The sequence below is a fragment of the Neofelis nebulosa genome, chromosome 15, assembly GCF_028018385.1.
Source record: "Neofelis nebulosa isolate mNeoNeb1 chromosome 15, mNeoNeb1.pri, whole genome shotgun sequence".
NCBI lineage: Eukaryota > Metazoa > Chordata > Mammalia > Carnivora > Felidae > Neofelis > Neofelis nebulosa.
In genome coordinates, this window is record NC_080796.1 from 10,977,583 (window position 1) to 10,996,001 (window position 18,419).

At 56.7% G+C, this 18,419-nt stretch overlaps 1 protein-coding gene across 3 annotated transcripts in view; it reads right to left on the reverse strand.

The window, feature by feature from the left end:
- Window positions 1–18,419, reverse strand: part of KIF26B (kinesin family member 26B) — a 470,603-nt gene that overhangs the window by 16,563 nt on the left and 435,621 nt on the right. For all 3 annotated transcript variants that reach the window (XM_058701126.1, XM_058701127.1, XM_058701128.1), the window contains 3 exons: window positions 9,789–9,951; window positions 5,454–8,853; window positions 296–498 (listed from right to left, as the gene is read on the reverse strand). In XM_058701126.1, the coding sequence (XP_058557109.1) occupies window positions 296–498; window positions 5,454–8,853; window positions 9,789–9,951 (3,766 nt within the window). The remainder of the gene's footprint in view (window positions 1–295; window positions 499–5,453; window positions 8,854–9,788; window positions 9,952–18,419) is intronic.

Here is an 18,419-nt window from a genome sequence, read left to right on the forward strand (position 1 = left end):
CATGTGCACAGCGGGGACGAGGGAGCTGGCCCCTCACTGGGGAGCCAGGAGGGCCCCGGGCCAGCCCAGCCACGCTTCTGCCTCACCGGGGTTGGATCGGACAGCCACAGGGCAGGACTGCCGCAGCCCTTTCTTAAATTTAGGAGGTGGCTGGTGTTCCCAGCTGGAGCCAGAAAAGCCCCCAGGACTGGCAGTTCCCCCAGCACTGGAGCCCTTTCAACACTCGGGGAGAAGTGTGGAGCTCTCCAGGGGGCTGGCTGGGGGGCTGCCCCCGTGTGGGGACCAGGAGGCTCACCTTGCCGTTGCCCCCTCGTCGCCGCTGTAGTCGTTCCACGTCATCGATTTCGTAGACTTTAATCTCAAAAGGTTCCCCGAGGCCCCTCTGGGTGCTGCGCAAGGGGCCGTCCACCCAGCGGACCCCGGTGCTGCTGGCGGGTTTTCTTACGGGGGAAGGGGTGTCCAGGGACAGCGCAGGGATGAGCCTCCGTCTCTGAGAACCTAAGTACGGAATTAAACCCAAAGGGAATCTTTTTGAATTTCAATCTTTTACATCTTGATACGCAATTTTTGGTGGGGGACCCTGATGGGCATCCTAGGATGTGCGGTAGGTGAATGCGAAACACGCCAAGGCCCAGCCATGCACCTTGACAATTAATCCCTTAAACTGGCACCTAGGCTTCACCTCCAAGAGCTCACGAATTCCCTGCCTGACCTTTAGAGCTGCCCCTGGTCTCCGCCCACGAAACACACACACACACACACACACACACACACACACAGAGACACGCACACCAGAAAACGCGCACACACAAAAACACGTGGTCTAGAACCGTGAGCCATATGCTCAGCATGAATATGTGTCACAGTGAAATTAAAGAGATGTTTGTGTTAGGGAAAAGGGGTCTCAGTGTTTGGCAATGTGGTCATAGGAGTTCTAGGAAACACTGCTTATTTGCTTATAACAACAACACTGTACTAAGCACCGATTATATGTCAGACCCTATTCAACATGCTTTACGCATTGTTACGGACGGCTAGCTGTCCCCAAGACCTGTTCTCTTCTTCCTCCAGGAAAGAGACTGGGTCGTAGCAGGGCACACAGCCCCCAGGAAGGGACCACGCCCTGGGTACATGCACCTTAAGCTCCTCCCGATAGGGTATCCACAGAAGTGTTACGGGCAACTGCTAGGAAGTGTCCTTAAAGGTGGGGGGTCTGGCCTCCTCCTCTTCCTTTCTCCTTTGTCCTGGGTGAAATATGGGCCCAGTGGCTGCGTCATGAGGTGAAAATCATAAATGACACAAAAAGAAGACAGAAGGAGCCTGGATTCCTGGTACCCTAGAGACTTTTACATGATTGTCTACACAGATTTGTCTTCTTCAAAGACTTAATTCTTGGAGTGCCTGGGTGGCTCAGTCGGTTAAGCATCTGACTTTAGCTCAGGTCACGATCTCACGGTTCATGAGTTCAAGCCCCGTGTCAGGCTCTTTGCTGACAGCTCGGAGCCTGGAGCCTGCTTCAGATTCTGTGTCTCCCTCTCTCTGCCCCTCCCCCACTCGCACTCTGTCTCTCTCTGTCTCTCAAAAATGAACAAACAGTAAAACAAGTTAAAGACTTAATTCTTCCAGGGCATGTTGAGGTTCACAGCCACCTTGAAAGGAAGGGACAAGATGGTACCTGAGGACCCAGTGAGCAGCACAGGGGGAACACAGTGAATCAGGCCTCACTCAGCCCTGGTGAGGAGTAACAAGTCGTGGGTATTGGTGCGGCAGCTCAGCAAACTGAACCCGGCATCCCATCAGTCGGTTAAGTTTACCAAGCACCCAGAGAAGGGCAGGCATGGTGCTCGGTGCTTAGCGTGGCAAAGGATATAGAAGACAAGCTTGGTGTTTAAAGCACTGGTCACCAGCAGGGTGACATAGAAAAAAACTCTGAGCTCACTTGGAGGACCATCTGCCAGCCAGCCAACCAGCCAGTGAATCAATCAGGGGTGTCCGAATGACTCATGGGAGCCTGCACCATACAGTGCTGGGCACCCAGCGGGCTGAGCCAGGTGCGGAACTGGCCTTGCGGGAGCTCATGTCCAGGCAGGTCAAGCCCTACGTGCATCCCGGAACAGGCAGGCTCCCCGGGCCTCCCTCACTCCCTCCCCGGCTTTCTATGGTGAGCCTGCTACAGTGGGAAGGGACTTCATTTAGACCAAGGTGCTGATCTGATTCTCAGATTTCCCCAGCCAGCCTGGGAGCAGGAAAGTGACAGGAGGAAGCTCAGGGGGTAACCCAGCAGGCGTGGGGTGAAAGGTCTGGGACGTGAAGAAGCGGCCAAGAGTCTGGGAAGAGTTCACTTGACACTTGAGGAGTGATGCCAGAGGGCTGTCGGGGCTCCGGTGGGGCCTTCCCTGACTCACGTCCTTTTAGCCACTGAGTGCACCCCAGCCAGGGCAGACACATGCTCCCCATCCAGGCTGGCAGTCACCACTCTAATTCACGGCTAATGGCCGTGTTGCTGACCACATCCGGCTGGCAGTGCCCTGTGGATGGACTGATGAAAATCCGTCAGTAAAAGCAAACACGGCTTCTCTCTTGGTCAAGAACCCTGAACGACTACCCCATGGCCAACTACAACTTTGCCAGGCATTGAAGGCATAACTTGGTCTGTGCTTACATTTTCTGTGGTCGTCACATCCATCAAGAACGTCCCCTCGTTGAGTTCATCTCACCCTGTTGCCCAAGACCCCAAGTCTCCTACTTTCTGGCAGGACCCACGTGCCCTGAGGCCGGGTCCTCAGCGTGTCACATTCTGGCCAATTCCACGCACCTTCCACCAACACGGATCTCCAGGAAGGGGACCAATAAGCTTAAGGATGTTCGCTGGTTTCTCGTGTTATGTGCACAACAGAGCACTGAGAGTGCAAGGTTATCCTCCTCATCCTGTATTTCTAGTTCATTTTTCAACCAAAGCATTAAAGTTTTCCAAACTCAAAAGCAATCTCTGATAAAAGATAACCGGTCTCCTCCGCAGTTTCAAACACCTCTAATAATTATAAAATCCAGCTACCCAGCTAGGAGTTTCCTTTGAGAAGGTTTACGGCTTCTCTTAAGGAAGGTGCTTTTGATTTATGCTGATCATGTCTGACAGCCAACATTTCTCTTAATAATAACCATAAATAAGCAAGACAAGGTCACCTAATGGTGAGGAGCACGTCTCCACTGCCACCTCCATTGTCAAGGTCACCTAACCTGTGAGCGGCATTTTTTGGATTTTTTGGTGTGGCTGTGGATCTCCACTGCCACATTCATTATGAAGGTCACAGAGGTCCGGTGCTCCCGGCGTTCAGGCACCTAGCCTGGTGCTTTGATCCTACACCCTGTCCTCCAACAGCCTAACCTGACAGGAGATGCTCAGAGGATGACGTTTGTAAAAGCAGGCGGCACCCCACAAGGACAGGTGCTGAGCCTGCTGGCCACTCTCCAGGCAGCCATTTTACAGAGCTCTTTACCCTAGCGCGACAGCCACACCGAAAGATGCAAATCTTGGGGGGAAAAAAAGATGCTCAAAGAACAAAAGGGACCGGAAGACGGAAGGCTCTAGATGAGGGTGCGGGAAAGCATTCTAACGGGCAAACACATATGAGCGCACAGGCTGCGTCACAACGGTGTGGACCGTGAAGAATGAAGTCTGGGTAGATTGTAGCAACAAGGTTTGTCAACCAAGTACTGGGAAGGCCAGCAGATCTTCTCCTCCCTCCGCCCCCCTGCAAACAGTCTGGCTCGGATGAACTTTCTTTCTATTTTTAGTGACTAACATCAGTATGTTTTCACGCTCACGGCCATGAAAAGAGGACACAGCAGCTGTCATGTTATTACCGAGTGGCTTTTCTTTCTGCACTTGTCTCGCACGGGCACCGCTCCCAGGTCCCTGATGAGGCGCAGAGTGCCGAGGGCCTGGGGTGGGGCATCGCCAGAGTGGGTCTGAGCCTGAAGCACACGCCGCCCGGGAAATAAAGATGGCGGACAGCCGTGAGCCCTGGACGTGTTCGCAGCACAATACGCTCACACACTGTGGTCTGTGAGGGGGTGGGCAGGTGGGGAGAGCGACACCACAGCATCTAGAACTATGAGGCTGATTTCTTCGATTTGAGGCAGACAGATGCTTTATGATGCGCCTTACATTTGGGTTGGAACATTCTAGAGCTTGTGCTTGCCTACGTTGGGAGGAGGGAAAAAGCAACCCCCCGCCCCCCATGGTTGAGAGAAAAAGCTGTTGCCGGAGCAGCTACAGGACAGAGGAGACCCCACTTGGAGGACTCCCCCCATATTTTAATTCCAAACCTGCTGGTGCCACCAATATTCTGTGGCACAACGGCTTCTGAGGGCTCCCAGGGAGCCTGGGGTCCCACAGGAGGGCTCAGTACGGCAAAGGGCCGGCTAGGAGGGCAGGACCATGCCACTCTCACTTTAACTGAGGCACAGAGTTGCACGCGGGGCTCTTTACGAGGTGGCCTCGTTGAAAGCGCGTTCTTATGCTAGAGAACAAGTAGAGGTAACTTCTGTGGAAGCCACTGAAGAGCGGAGCTCAATCACAGAGAATTCTGAAGTAGCTCGAGTCGTCCTCAGTTCCTTCTGCCTCCTGTCTCTCCGCCCAGTCTCTCCCGGCTGACCTTTCACCTCACCTACCCCATGGCTACGAGGGCCACCCTCTCTGACCTGGGTCCTCTTCTTCTCATCCATCATAACGTCCTGTCACTTGTCACTCCAAACTCCAATTAACAAGTCAGGGGGTTTTACCACCATGTCATATCCTTTGCACTATTTACTTGCTTTTGATGGGAGATTCCTGGAGATGCAAAGACTTGCTCAGAAAGCATGCACTTGGGGCACCGGGGTGCTTGGGTGTGCCATGCTGGTGCAGTGTGTGTGTGTGTGTGTGTGTGTTGTGCAGGTGTACTGTGCGTGTGTTCAGGCCCCATGGTGGCTGTATACACACGACTGTCCACGAGTGTGTCTGGGGGTGGGGGTGGGGGGGACAGAGGAAGGGCCTCCCCATCGCGCGGCCAAGGAGATCAGTGCGCTTCATCCTGCTTCCGGGGAGCGGCTGCCAGGGTCTCAGGCCACCAGCCCCAAGTTTTGGTGTCTGTAGCTGCCAGGCCATGAGGCTGGTGGCTCTGACCTGACCCCTCCGAAAGCCCTGAGCGGCGGCACCGTCGCTCCCAGAGCAGACAAGCCTGGGTCTCGGGGACTCTGGAGGGCCGCGCAAGCAGGTGCCCACGGGCTGGATGCCCCCGGTGCGCCAACGTCTGGCAGTGGGTTCCCACAGCGACACCTAACGCGGCCGTGGCCCCGTGGAGGCCTGAGGGCGCAGGCGGTCAGTGGGGGCGGGGGGCGGGGCGTGGGGGGTGGGGGGGGGAGGCAGGAAGGGGGGCCCGGGGTCCTGCCCGCGCCCGCCCGGTGCCTACCTGAGTTGGAGCGCTTCTTCGGGGCCTTGAGGCTGCGGCAGCGGCCGCCCACGGAGCTGCTGTTGTCGCTCGTGGAGTCGTGCGCGGAGGACGCGCTGCCGGTGGCCTCGCTGTCGCGCGGCACGCTCTCGTAGCCGCTGCTGCCGCCGCTGTGGTAGAACAGGGCCGTCTTGCCCATGGCGGGCGGCAGCTCGCCGCTCAGCACGCTGCTGTTGTCGCTGCCGTGGCCGCTGCTGCAGCGGTGCGGCCGGCGCGGCGGCGTCACCTTGCTGTAGGGCGAGGGCAGCGGGGGCGCGGCCGGCCGCTCGTCGCCCCCCGCGCGCCCGCCCGCGCCGCCCTGCAGCAGCTCGGAGATGCGCCCGTTGACGGCGCGCGGCGGCGGCTTGCCGGCGGGCCCGGCGCCCCGGCTGCGGCTGAGGGACTGCGTGGACCAGGACGTGGGCTTGGCGCTGGCCGCCAGCCCCGGGCTCTGGCCCACCGCCTGCGGCAGGGACTTGGTGGAGAAGCTGAGCGTCTTGGTGGTGGCGGTGGCCAGGCTGCGCGCCTTCGGGCTGGCCAGCAGGAGCTTGCTCACCGCCGAGATCTTGCACGTGCCGGCCTTGGGCGACGCGACGGCGCCGGGGGTGCCGGCGGCGGCGGGAGGCGGCGCGGGGCCCAGGGCGGTGGGCGAGGCCCCGGCGCCCCCGCGGCCCGGGCTCCTCCCCGCGCGGGGCATCGTGCTGTCCTTGCCCGCGTGCGCCCGCCAGCTCCCCGCGCACAGGCTCTCGGCCCTCTCCAGCGACAGGCACTCGTAGTGGCTGACGGTGGCCCTGCCGAGGGAGTTGGTCCTGCTGGCCAGCTGCTCCAGCTTGGCGCTGAACAGCCGGCTGCTGCTGCTGGCCTCCTTGGCCTGGCCGCCGGCCTCATCCGGGAACGGGGCCAGGAGGGGCGCCGGGGGGTGCGACGGGCTGCTGGTGCCGCTGCTGCAGGCGCTGTGCTGGGGGCTGGCCCGGTTCTTCTGGTCCAGGCTGGACTTGCGGACGGGCGGCAGAGGGGGCGTCCCTTTGGGCCGGGCCAGCATACAGTGCTTGGGCGACGCCGCCTTCCTCTCCAAGGCCGCCTTGCAGGGCGACGCGCCCTGGGCGCTGCCCAGCCCGTTGGTCTCTGCGGCGCAGTGGTAGAACGGACTGCCCGGCTCCTCCTGCCGGCTGGCCTTCTGGAAAGCCCTGGGAAGGCTGCTGGACTTCAGGCCTCTGTTGGGGTGCACGGGGCTCTGGGCGGCCACACCGGGCAGGGCCATCTCACAGCCATCCGCAACCCTCCTGAGGTTGTCGCTCCCGGGGGAAGCAGACACCTCACCGCTGCTGCTGCTCAGCCTGTCCCCAGGGCTGGCCTTCCTGTCCTGCTCTGCTCTGGCCTCAGGCTTTGCGGGGGGGCCTGTGGCGGCCTCACACCCGGCCCCTTCTTCACCGGGATAGGCGCTCTCTTTCTTTACCTCCTCTTCCCGTTTTAGCCAAGGGTCCTCAAATCTCATCTCTGTCTTCGCACCGGTTTCCCGGCTGTCCTGGGGCTGGGCTGCTCTGGGCGCTGAGCTCACCCCGGGGGCAATGGACGCCTCGGGCCCTTGGACGGGCCGGGGGCTCACGGCAATGCAGGGGTAGACTGTGATGTTGGTCTTCATGGGGATGTACCCTTCGCAGCTGCTCAGGTCTGCTGTGTTGGAGATGGTGACCATGGCCTTGCCCAGCGTGGATATCTTGCAGCCCTGGATGGGGGTCGCCTTGTCGAAAGAGTCCTCCCCCACGTCAGACAGGATGAGCAAACCGTCGGGGCCCGCCTCGGGCTTCTGCCGGCACACCACGGGGCTGCTCTGGATGCCGCCGCCCAGCTCCGAGGCCGGAGGATCGGCCATGGCCTCCCCGTGCCCGAAGCACGTCTGGGCGATGAAACTGTGGCAGGACTGCTCGCCATCGCTGCCGGCGCTCACCTCGCTCAGCCAGGAGCTGATGGAGGAACGTTGGCTCCCGGCCTCGCGGGCCTTCTCGTCCAGGGTCAGCTTTGGGAGGGGCAGGAACTGCGTGATGCTGACCTCGGACACGGGGGCCACGCTGGAGTAGCACTCGAGATCCTCGCTGATGCTGCCGATGATGCTGACGGGCCGGGAGCCCGAGGCCAGGGCCTGCACGGAGCAGTCGCTGTTGAAGCTGATGATGCTGGTGGGGCGGCCGCCGTCCAGGACGCCGCTGATGGTCAGCTCCTCCACCAGCGTGAACACCAGTTCGTCCTCGCCGTTCAGCTCCAGGGGCTGCTGCACCGTCACCGTCGTGGTGCTCAGGACCTCCTTCTTGGGGTCTGGAGAGGTGGCCCCCTGGTGCTCGTCATCGACCGGGCTTTCGGGGAACCCTTGGCTCCCAGCGGACATGGACTTCTTCAGAACCTGGGGGCTCATTCCAACTGGGGGGGTTCGCACCTCAGGCTGCAGCAGGGACTCGCTGGATACCGTGCAGGCGTCCTTGCTCAAGGGAGGCAGGGGGGCAGGAGAGGGCAGGACACCCTTCTGGGTGTAGACTTTGCACCTCTGGGAGGGAGAGCTGGCCGGCTTGTACTCGGAGGTCTTGGACAGGCTGGCGATGCCCAGCCGCGGGGACCCCATCGGCCTGGGCTTGCCTTCCACGAAGCCACAGGAGTTCAGGCTTTCTCGGCTGCTCTGGAGGCTGGGGCTCTGCGTGAGCTGGGAAGCAGCGTGCTGGCCGCCGCCGCTGCCCGGGATGCTCCTGGGCGAGGCAGGGCTGGGGCTGCCGGGCAGAGCCGGGGTGGGGCCAGGCGAGTGATTCCTCTGCATCTTGGAGGCGGGAGGGTCGGTGCCTTCTCTGTCAGTCAGCTGCCCGTCGGACCCGGCCTCTTCCTTCTCAGACTCACAGAGTGGGTTGGCCCCAGCCGCCTGGCTTAACGGGGGACCCTTGCCCGCTTGCTGGGCCCCAAACTGGACCGGCAGCTCTTCGAAAGGAAACTGACTGGGCTCCTCGCTGCCATCGATACAGTCCAGCCTCTCCTGCAGCTCGGCAAACGTGTTGCACTTCAGACAGTCCCTTTCCGACTTGCCGGCCGCAGCCCCTCCGGCCTCTGGGGGCCGGCCGTCGCCCCGTGCCTTCTGCAGGGCGGGCACGATGGGGACAAAGTCTGGGGGGCCCTCGTTGTCAGTGAGCTCTTTGTCGGAGAGGGCCGTGCCATTGGGCCCGATGTAGATGACCGTGTCGCAGGACTGCTCGCTGCTCGAGGAGTAGTCGGGGTCACTGGGCAGCGGGGGGATGGGGAAGTCCGGGTCCCCCGCGGCCCTGGCGTGGAAGGGTCTCAGCTGGGTGGGCCTTCGCATCCTGCCTTCCTCGCAGGAGCTCTCCCCACCGGATGAGCTTGACGTGTACTGAAGATGAGAACGGGGAGGTTAGCGGGGGCAGGCCTCCCGGCGAGCCCACAGCGGCTCCGAACAGGCCCCCCAGGCCACCCCGGTCCCCCTCCCTGCGTCAGGCTGTTCCTCGTGGTGCATCAGGCCAGCGTGCCCCAGCTTGCCACACCGTGGCCTCTAGTGAGAACGGCCCATGTGGCACGCTGGGGAACAGAGCCTGCTCAGGACAGGTGACCAGCCCGGGCCCCGGGTGACCTCCTGAGGGCAGACAGGTCACTACCGTGGCATACCCCAGCCGTCTGTGGTACCCTGTGTCACACAGGTTGTAAAAGCCCGTTTTTTACCCCCCCTCCCCACTCACCCCCATACACAGAAAGACACAAAAAGGAAAAAGCTTCCCGCTTCACCAGCTGGCCTGGTGACCACAGTTGTGATGGCTTTCTGCCACATTCTGGTCATGCCACCAGGGTCCTGGCTTTGCCTCTGCCCGAGAAAGCAAGGCTGGTAGTTTCTGCCAGGCTCCTCGCATCCACCAGAAACCACTGTATTAACGTGGCAAAGCCCAGGAGCCCATAAATGATTCCTGGAAATGTGGGAGAAGTAGCACCACGTGAGCAAAGCACTAATCCAAAGATGGGCTCAGGCAGTCGCAGGACAGGGTCTCCATCTACGTGGGACCAGGGCAGGGAGGGAGACACGGAGTGTTTCCCGTCCTACCCAGATGCCTGACGTGGGCCTAGTGCTCCCAGTTAGGGGTCCAGGCTGGATGACTAGCAGCTGGCGGGGCTAGGGGGCACGGACTTCATCATCCTCCCCCCCCACCCCCGACCATCGTCAGCATCGCCTGCCCCCCCACCCCCGCCCCGGTGCTCGGGAATTAGGAATACCGGCTCGGCTCCAGGCTAGGGCTCCCAAAGCATCTACACCCGCTGCACCCCCTGGGAGCTCCCTACCTTCGTCTTCTTTTTCTTCATCCTCAAGACTCTCGAGGCGATCTGGATGGTGGACAGGGTCTCTGCGTAGTTGCCGGCGGCCGCCGAGATGTGCGCGATCATGGTGGTGCGACAGTTCACGTTCCCCAGGGACTCTCGCAGCAGCATGGTGAGTTTGCTCTCTCTGCCAAACAAAGTGAATTAAGGCTGCATTAGTGGGTCATGCTTCACGTTGGCTGTCAAGGTAGGACCGCGGGCCTCCTCGTGGCTTTTTTGTTGTGGGCAGCAGGGTTTTTTTTCCCCCCCATTTTTAAAAAAAAGGGCGTACTAATTAACATCATTTTCTAGCACACGGCTGTTTGTAGCGGGCAGCCGAGCAAGGGCTTCTAACCCCAAGGATGGAATCCATGTGACACACCTCCCTTGGCACTTGTGTCCCGCTCCTGGGTACGCCCGTGCGTCTGTGTGCGCCCACCAGGCGCTGTGCACGACGGGACCTGGGGATAGGAACTGGAGGAAGGGAGAAGACGGCTCTGTGACTGATTCGGCAGGCCGCGTGCACACACAGCCCTTCTTTGCAAGTATCTGCGCGCGAGCGGTCCCTGCAAGGCAAAGTGGTTTGCCAGCCACGAACCTGCGTGTTAGATCCGTGTGTCTGCAACGTACCCAGTTTGTTTGCGAGAGTGGCAAGCACTTTATCACCATCTGTCTCTTCCTCTCGTGCCTGCACGTGGCGGCAATGCAGGAGAAGGTGTCTGCGTTCCCGATTACGAGTGGAGAAACAGACACGGGCCCGAGCACTCAATCCGTCAGCCACAGAACGCAGACCTTTCTAGAAAGGCCTCCTCTGGGGACTCTGCAGGTGCCGTGTGGGGCCAGGGCCCTGAGTGGTGATAATGAGGCTCAGGACTTTACAGATGGTGGTTGCAGGCTCTTCCAAAACTGACCTGGAGCGATGGTGCATGTGTTTCCATTCCTGCACGTGTCCCAACAGTCTCCCTGCCTCGCTCTTAAAAGGCTTCTGCTTACGTCATCATCAGCCCTCTCCTCTCAACTGCTGCCAGATGTCATTTCACCTCTGGAAGCTTCCCTGATCCCGAAGGCAGAGGCAGCCTCTGCGTCTCCCGTGCCCTGTGTGCATAGCTGTGCGTTGTGTTCAGAATGCCAGGTTCCGGGGGCTCGTCCTCACGTCCGTGTCCCCACCAGGCTGTCAGCCTGCCACCCCCCGCAGAGCTCCCTGGAGAGGGACCGTCCAGCTCGGCAGACCCAGTGTGAGAGGCAGGCTGCCGTCAGCAGAGATCAGGCCTTGGAAACGGGGAAACCCTTTCACACGTGACCTGCATGGGGCCTTCGGGGAGGAAGACTGCGGGGTGAGAGCCAGAGTTTGCCTTTTCCATCTGGAACCAATTAAGGTGTCAGTTCGGGACGCCGAGCTCACTCTGGCTCAGTTCCAGGGCAATTAAAAAAAACGCATCAGGGTTTTCCTTCAGCTGAAATCCTTAGTGATGAAAGTCGCGGAAGGAGAATGTTGTGGACTGAATGCAAGCACGCTAACCCCCAAAGTGATGCCATCGGGAGGGGGGGCCTTCGGGAGGTGACCAGTCACAAGGGCAGTGCTGTCATCGACGAGAACAGCGCTCTTATAAGGGGGACTTCCAGGGGAGTTCGCTCGCTCCTTCCGCCATCGGAGGCTGTCACCAGAGCCGTCTATGAACCAGGAAGCTGCCTCACCGGACACCAGACCTGCTAACACCTTGTTGAACCTCCAGCCTTCAAAGCTCTGAGACATACATGTCTGCTGTTTGAGGCCCTCCATCTGTGGTTATTTTGTCAGAGCGGCCTCAACAGACTGAGACAGGGAAGAGGGTGTGCAGAAGGATCGAGGCCTCGCTGCAAACACTCATCTGCCTTCAAAATGTGTCCAGCAGGCAGGTCACGGATGCCACCAGAGCTGACAGCCAGACGGGCGGTCGGGTCCCACCCCCGGCACACACTCTTCGCGGAGACCCTGCACCTGCCTGAGTCTGGGGTTTTGTCTTCACTGTGTCTTCGAGTGGAAGACACATCCCATCAGGGCGAAGTCGTGACCGCTGCAGTCAATTCTTACTGTCCGAGGTGGTTGTGGTCTATTAAGTCTCTGTGAACCCTGAAGCAGTGAGTCCAGATGGGAACGGTTCCTCGGGGCCACTGGTCAGTTTCCCGTCAATGAATCGATCGATACATAACCTCGTTTCACGTGTTTCTGTTTAGAACACCTGATTTAATACACATTCCTTACAAATGATGAACTATGTGCACTATTTCTTTAGAACAAAACACTAGCTGAGGGTCTATTTTTCTGACCCTAGGTAATAAGAACATAAATTTCTTTGGCTTTTTTAGCCTCACAATATTGTCCACTATGCTTTTTTTTTTTTTTTTTGAAATTTTAAAATTATTTATTTATTTTTCATGTTTTTATTTTTGAGGGAGAGAGAGAGGCAGAGACAGAGCATGAGCAGGGGAGGGGCAGAGAGAGAGGGAGACACAGACTCTGAAGCAGGCTCCAGGCTCTGAGCTGTCAGCACAGAGCCCGACGCGGGGCTCAAACTCACTAGCGGTGAGATCATGACCTGAGCCAAAGTCGGACGCTCAACCAAGGGGTTCACCCAGGCACCCTGATGTTTTTTTGTTTTTGTTTTTAATTTGATCATTCATCTTATGAATCCATAAAGAGAGCCATTTATCTGTAGTTTCATCACGCATTTTAGATGTTACCTTACTCTTTCTGAAGCAGCCTGATGCACAGGTCAGTGAATTCCCTCTTCCTCTTTCTGGATGTACCAGATTGTTGACTCGTTAACACTGAATTCATGCCAAACGGCACTACAACTCATACCTGAACGAGGCTTCTCGAAGATACATATTTTCTCCGTAAGGCACGTCACTGCCTTCTGGCACCAACGAACGCCGGGCCACCCCCACAGCACTGTGCTTGGGGGCCTTTTCGGCAGTGAAACCACCAACAAAAAGCACACAGATACAAACAACGTGGCACCAAACAGGACTCTGAAGAGGAGCCTTGTTTACAAGAAGAGAGGCGAGACGAGGAGGCAGAGGGCTGGCTTGTCCCATCTCAGCTGGGGACGGCACATCAAGCCACCCACGTTTGGGCCGCTGTGCACGTCCGCAAACGACAGCAAAGGCGCCACTCGAGCTGAGTTTGAATGTGATTTGTAAACACGGAACCTGCAACTGATGAGGATCACGTGTCCCACGAAGTCCCCTGGTGTGAATGCCTGCTAACCGCCGTGCTCTGCTGAGGGCACGCTCCCTCGGGCGTGTGACCGCGTGTCCGTCCTCAGGAAGAGGGGCCAGGAGGAGCAGGCAGAACATGGTTACATCGCACTGTCTGCCCTGTGCATTTCCACCCGGCTCCCCCTTCACCAGTCAATTGTAGGATGATTTTTTTCCCCAAGTCCACACTGTCGGAAGAAGCCGGGGCACGTTGCTTGGCAACCGGCGTTTTAGCTCTCCTCGAGGAAAGCCAGTAAAACTGCTGGCAAGACTCTTTCACACGGGCCTCTCTAGACTCTAAAACATATCCTTATGGGAATGAAAAATGGTGGCTATAAAGCTTGGGTTCTCTTCTGCCTCGTGATGATCTTTTAACTTGGAACAAAGACAGTTAAGCTGGGGAGGGAAGGTGAAAGAAGGGGCAGGGTACTAAAGGCTGAAAACTGCAGATTTAACTTGGTGGCTGGGGTAAGAAAATAAAAAGATTCAAAAGAGTTTCCAGGGCAAGAGTCAGCATGGACTCAGTTTTCGTCTCTGTGTTACAGCTGAGGCAGGAGGAAGGGAAACGCACAGGTGCAGGGCCAGTGGCCCCCAAGGCCCAGCTCCAGGCTGGATGGGGGACTTAGGGGCCATGTGGGAGGGGTCCTTGCTGTGCAGGATGGCGTGGGTGGGGGCAGGAGCCGACTGCAGTCTGGGGAAGGCCTGGGCCAGTCTTCCAAGCCCCCATGTGCCCGGCACACATATTCACCTCCTTCCCGCCCCACCCTGCATACATCTTTTATTTTATTTCTATTTCTTTTCAATGGTTATTTATTTTTGAGAGAGAGACAGAGACAGAGCACAAGCAGGGGAGAGGCAGAAAGAGAGAGGGAGACACAGAATCCGAAGCAGGCTCCAGGCTCCGAGCTGTCAGCACAGATCCCGACGCGGGGCTCGAACCCACGAACTGCGAGATCATGACCTGAGCTGAAGTCGGAGGCTTAACTGACTGAGCCACCCAGGCGCCCCTGCACACACCTTTTAAAATGGGTTTTGGAACAATGTCTTCCTTTAAAAAATAAACCGACCCTTTATTAGACAAAAGAATGGGAGAGTGAACTAATGGTAATAATTCAAAAAGAGCATGATGAGCAGGTGGTCCTCTAGGGCAGGGCCTGAAGGCCAAATCCAGCCCACCACCTGTTTTTGTAAATAAAGTTTTATCGGAACACAGCCATACCTGTTTGTTAACATATTGCCTCTCGCTGTTCTCGTGCTGCAACAGCAGAGTCGAGTAGTGGCGATGGAGCCCGAGTGGCCCATCAAGCCACAAATGTTTACTCTCTGCTCCTTTACAGAAAAAAGGGTGTTATTTTTGACCTGTATTCTAGAGTAACAACATAACACGGTCTCATCCCAGACACGGCACCAAAGAGTCAGCAAGCTGAGCGTGAAGGTGGGTCACGATTTCCTTACTATTCAACGATCTCTTCCTGAGTGGACATTCTGCGTTGTCTCTCTTTTAGTTGAGATGTTTCGCAAGGGGAGAGCGGAAGTCAGCATGATGGAAACCGGCGAGGGACAAATCCCGAGCTATAGGCTCACTCGAGCACCGGGACACATTATGGGCAACTGCCCGGATCACCTCCCATTTCATCCAGAAGCAGAGCCCGTCCTTCTGAAGGGGCTGTGAGGCTGGGCCCGTTATCTGCAGCGGCCCGTTCAGGAGACACGGTACCGAGCACGTCGGGTACCATACAGGTGCGAGGTCACACTGTATCCAGTGAGGGACACACGCGGGTAAAGTGCATTGTGACATCATCGTTAAAGCCAATGACACAAGGACATCTAATACTACACACAATAAGGAAAGCGCCCTCCAGCCTGAGGGGCGTCCCCAGTCACTGTGACTCCCACACCTCCACAGTGACAGCACCGTCTGTCTCCTTGGCTGGGATTCCCCTATGTGGTGTTTATTTGTTGAGGTCCCTAAAACACCCAACACAACTCTGAATTCCTTTCTGAAAGGGTGGTCCAGAATCCATAGCTCATTATTCGTTGACCCTCCGGAGAGGCAACCCTCCCAACTGGTGAGGGGTACAGGTCCTCTGATGAAATACGATACCCACATCACGCTGCAGTGTCAGCCCGAGAATTTCACAAGAAAAAGGCCATGCCTGTCCTGAGCAGTGTTAAATATACTCCTTTTCCAGAAAGGTGGGGAGGAACCCTGGAGGCAGAAAGTGGGGCATCTGTGAACCATGTCCTTCTGAAGGAGACAGAGACGGCCAGCTCTGACTCACCACGTCGGGCAGCCTGACGACAGCACCACAGGACGACCTTCTTTCACGCCCTGCTTCCCGTGAGAGAGACACCACAGGTGTCCACTGGTAACGTGCATGGGGGCCCTTCAGCACCCACATCGAGAGGGCTCAGAATCAAGCAAGAAGAGACTATGCCTTTTCCCTCATGTCAGTTCTTAATGAAGCGTGGAAAGAAAGGAGCTTAGTTAATCCAGAAGACTAATTAAGCTCCGGGACAATCTGCAAGAGAGAGAGAGCCCTGTGGGCGGCAAGACTCACAGCAGACATACACACCAGAAACACAGGCACACGGCTACCCACGCTGCCGCATGTAGGCCTGCTTTCCTCCAGAAACACGACAGTGTTTTCCTTTAAGTGACACACCATCGGTATTGAAGAATGGAGACCACGCACACGGAATTCAGGTGGGTGTCAGAGACCCAGATCAAGGTAACAGTGAACATTTAAATGCCCAAAATAAAAAAAACCCACGTTGGCAACCCTCGCATTCTGTTTTTTAGAGAGAGAGAGAGAGCAAGAGAGTGCAACACTCCATGCTCAGCATGGGGCCAGAAGCGGGGCTCAATCCCACGACCCTGGGATTCTGACCTCAGCTGAAATTAGAGTTGGACGCTCAACCGACAGATCCTCCCAGTTGCCCCATCACTCACATTCTTAAGGATATGACCCTGGAGCCACACTGCATTCCGGAAAGCATCCCACTTTCTATCCACTTTACCTGTAACCTGCCAGAATGTGTTGTAGAGCCTCAGGCAGACAGCTTGACCCGCTGGGCAAGAGTTGCTAGGTCTCAGGCCAGCTCCAAGGGTTCTGACCTCCCAGCTCTGCCCCCAGGCCCCAGACCCCTGCATTTACCCACTGGCCACCAGGAGGAGAGAGGAGAGTGAAAAGGTAGCACGAACAGAAAGGAAGAGAAGAGGCAGATTAAAATCGTGAATTTGGGCCGAGTCTGGACACTCAAATGGAATTTTCCACTCTCTCTCCCACTGACCCTGCCTCCTTCCTATTTACATCCTACTGGTCTGTGAACATCCTTTCTTACTGTCACCTAATGGGTCGCTAGTGAGTGACCTCCTGAGGCCAGCCTAAGTATTGGGGACCAGGGTCCCAAGACATCAGCATCCATGGCCCAATGTGGACCACATCTGTGTTTTTGTCTTTGTTTTTGTTTTCACCCCATTAGAAAGAGGGTTGAGCAGAGGACACCAGCCCCACTGGGTGAGGGCAATTCTCATGCCTCTGTCTTCTAGGTCCCAAGGACATGCCTTCTTGACACTGTTGAGTTGACAGATTGAAATACATACATCCACAGGGGAAAAGCACTTCCCTCGAGTTTATTTATTTGTAAGGGTGTTGCTGACTCCCTTCTCACGACTGCTTCACAGACCTGCACGCTTTTGGGAGGAGACTTTTCGCGCCTCCTCTTTGGGGAAGCCGTCTGCTCTGCAGGAACGGCCTTCACTCAGCAATGTTCCCCTCAAGGGTGCCAACCTCTCAAGGCATGAACGATCTGGATCCTGGTGCCACAGAAGAACCAACAGCTTGGTACAGACCAAGCTATCCTAATGCATTTTCAAAAGGAATAACGTGAAGTTGCTGTGGTTTGGGCATGACGCCATTTGTCCCGCAAACAGTGTGAGCAGGTCTCACTGTGGGACGCTGGGGAGCGGGGTGCAAAATGGGGCAAACCTCCTTCAGTGACAGGGGCTCTGGCTTGTATAATAAAGCACCGGCAAAACCAGCCCCTATTTCTGGCACGTGTGTTAGAGGAGCTTCTGGAAGCACTGGGCATTTAGCCATGTGAGAGATGGAGAGTTCCCTCATCGGGGGAGCTCGGGGAAGGACCCCGCGGAGAACCACCCGTTGCCAGCTGAAGGGCCAGCCTCTGTGATCCAGCCGGTATACACGTGATGTGGGTGTGTGCCTTGCTTAACCTAAAACTGCCTGTGGGTGGAGGTCCTAAAACTGTAACCAACTGGGAGTGGACAAGGTTAATCTAACTGTTCGCTCACAGAATTCTTTATTAGACACTGGAGAGCCCTGAGGCACAAACGGCACCATTTTGGAAGGCTTCTGACACAGAGTAACACACGGGAGCGATGCCTCCTTCCCCGGGCCGTCCTGCTTATCCAAGGCTGGCACCATGGTGGCTCCAGAACTCTGGGGGCAGTGCCCAACGAGAAGCAAGAAAGACGGGATGGTGGCCCACAGGGGGCCTATGTGAAGCAGTATTGCCCCTGACAGACTAGGCACGTGATGGGCATCCATTTGGAAAATATATGGGTGGAAAGCCAGTTCACGTAAGCTAAAGGTTTCACATTGCAGGTATGGGTTGGGGCCAATGAAAGCTGCTTTCTGACCTGAATAGTTGCCACTGTTCTCAGAGGAAGTCTAAGGAAATCTGGGCTGCGTGAGTCCAGTGGAACCTGGATGTCAGTGTTCCATTTATCTGAATAGGATAAAATTCACAGGAGGTCGGCCTGCTTCATGAGAAAGAACAGCTGTAGGGGCGCCTGCGTGGCTCAGTCGGTTAAGCATCCGACTTCGGCTCAGGTCATGATCTCACGGTTCATGAGTTCGAGCCCCACATCAGGCTCTGTGCTGACCACTTGCTCGGAGCCTGGAGCCTGTTTCGGATTCTGTGTCTCCCTCTCTCTCTGCCCCTCCCCCACTTGCACTCTGTCTCTCTGTCAAAAATAAATAAATATTAAAAAAAATTTAAAAACAGAATAAGGGGCACCTGGATGCTCAGTTGGTTAAGTGACTTCGGCTCAGGTCATGACCTTGTGGTTCATGGATTCAAGCTCTGCGTCGGGCTCTGTGCTGACAGCTCAGAGCCCGGATCCTGCTTCAGATTCTGTGTGTATATCTCTCTCTCTCTGCCCCTCCTCCACTTGCACTCTGTGCGTGTCTCTCTCTCAAAAATAAATAAACATTAAAAATTAAAAAAAAAAAAGTTAAAAAAAGAATGAAAGATCAGCTATAAGCAGTGAATAGTCTCATTAAAATATTTTAAGAGAAGTATGTGATATAATTTACTTATATAGCTATCAGAACGTTCAAGTTAAAATTC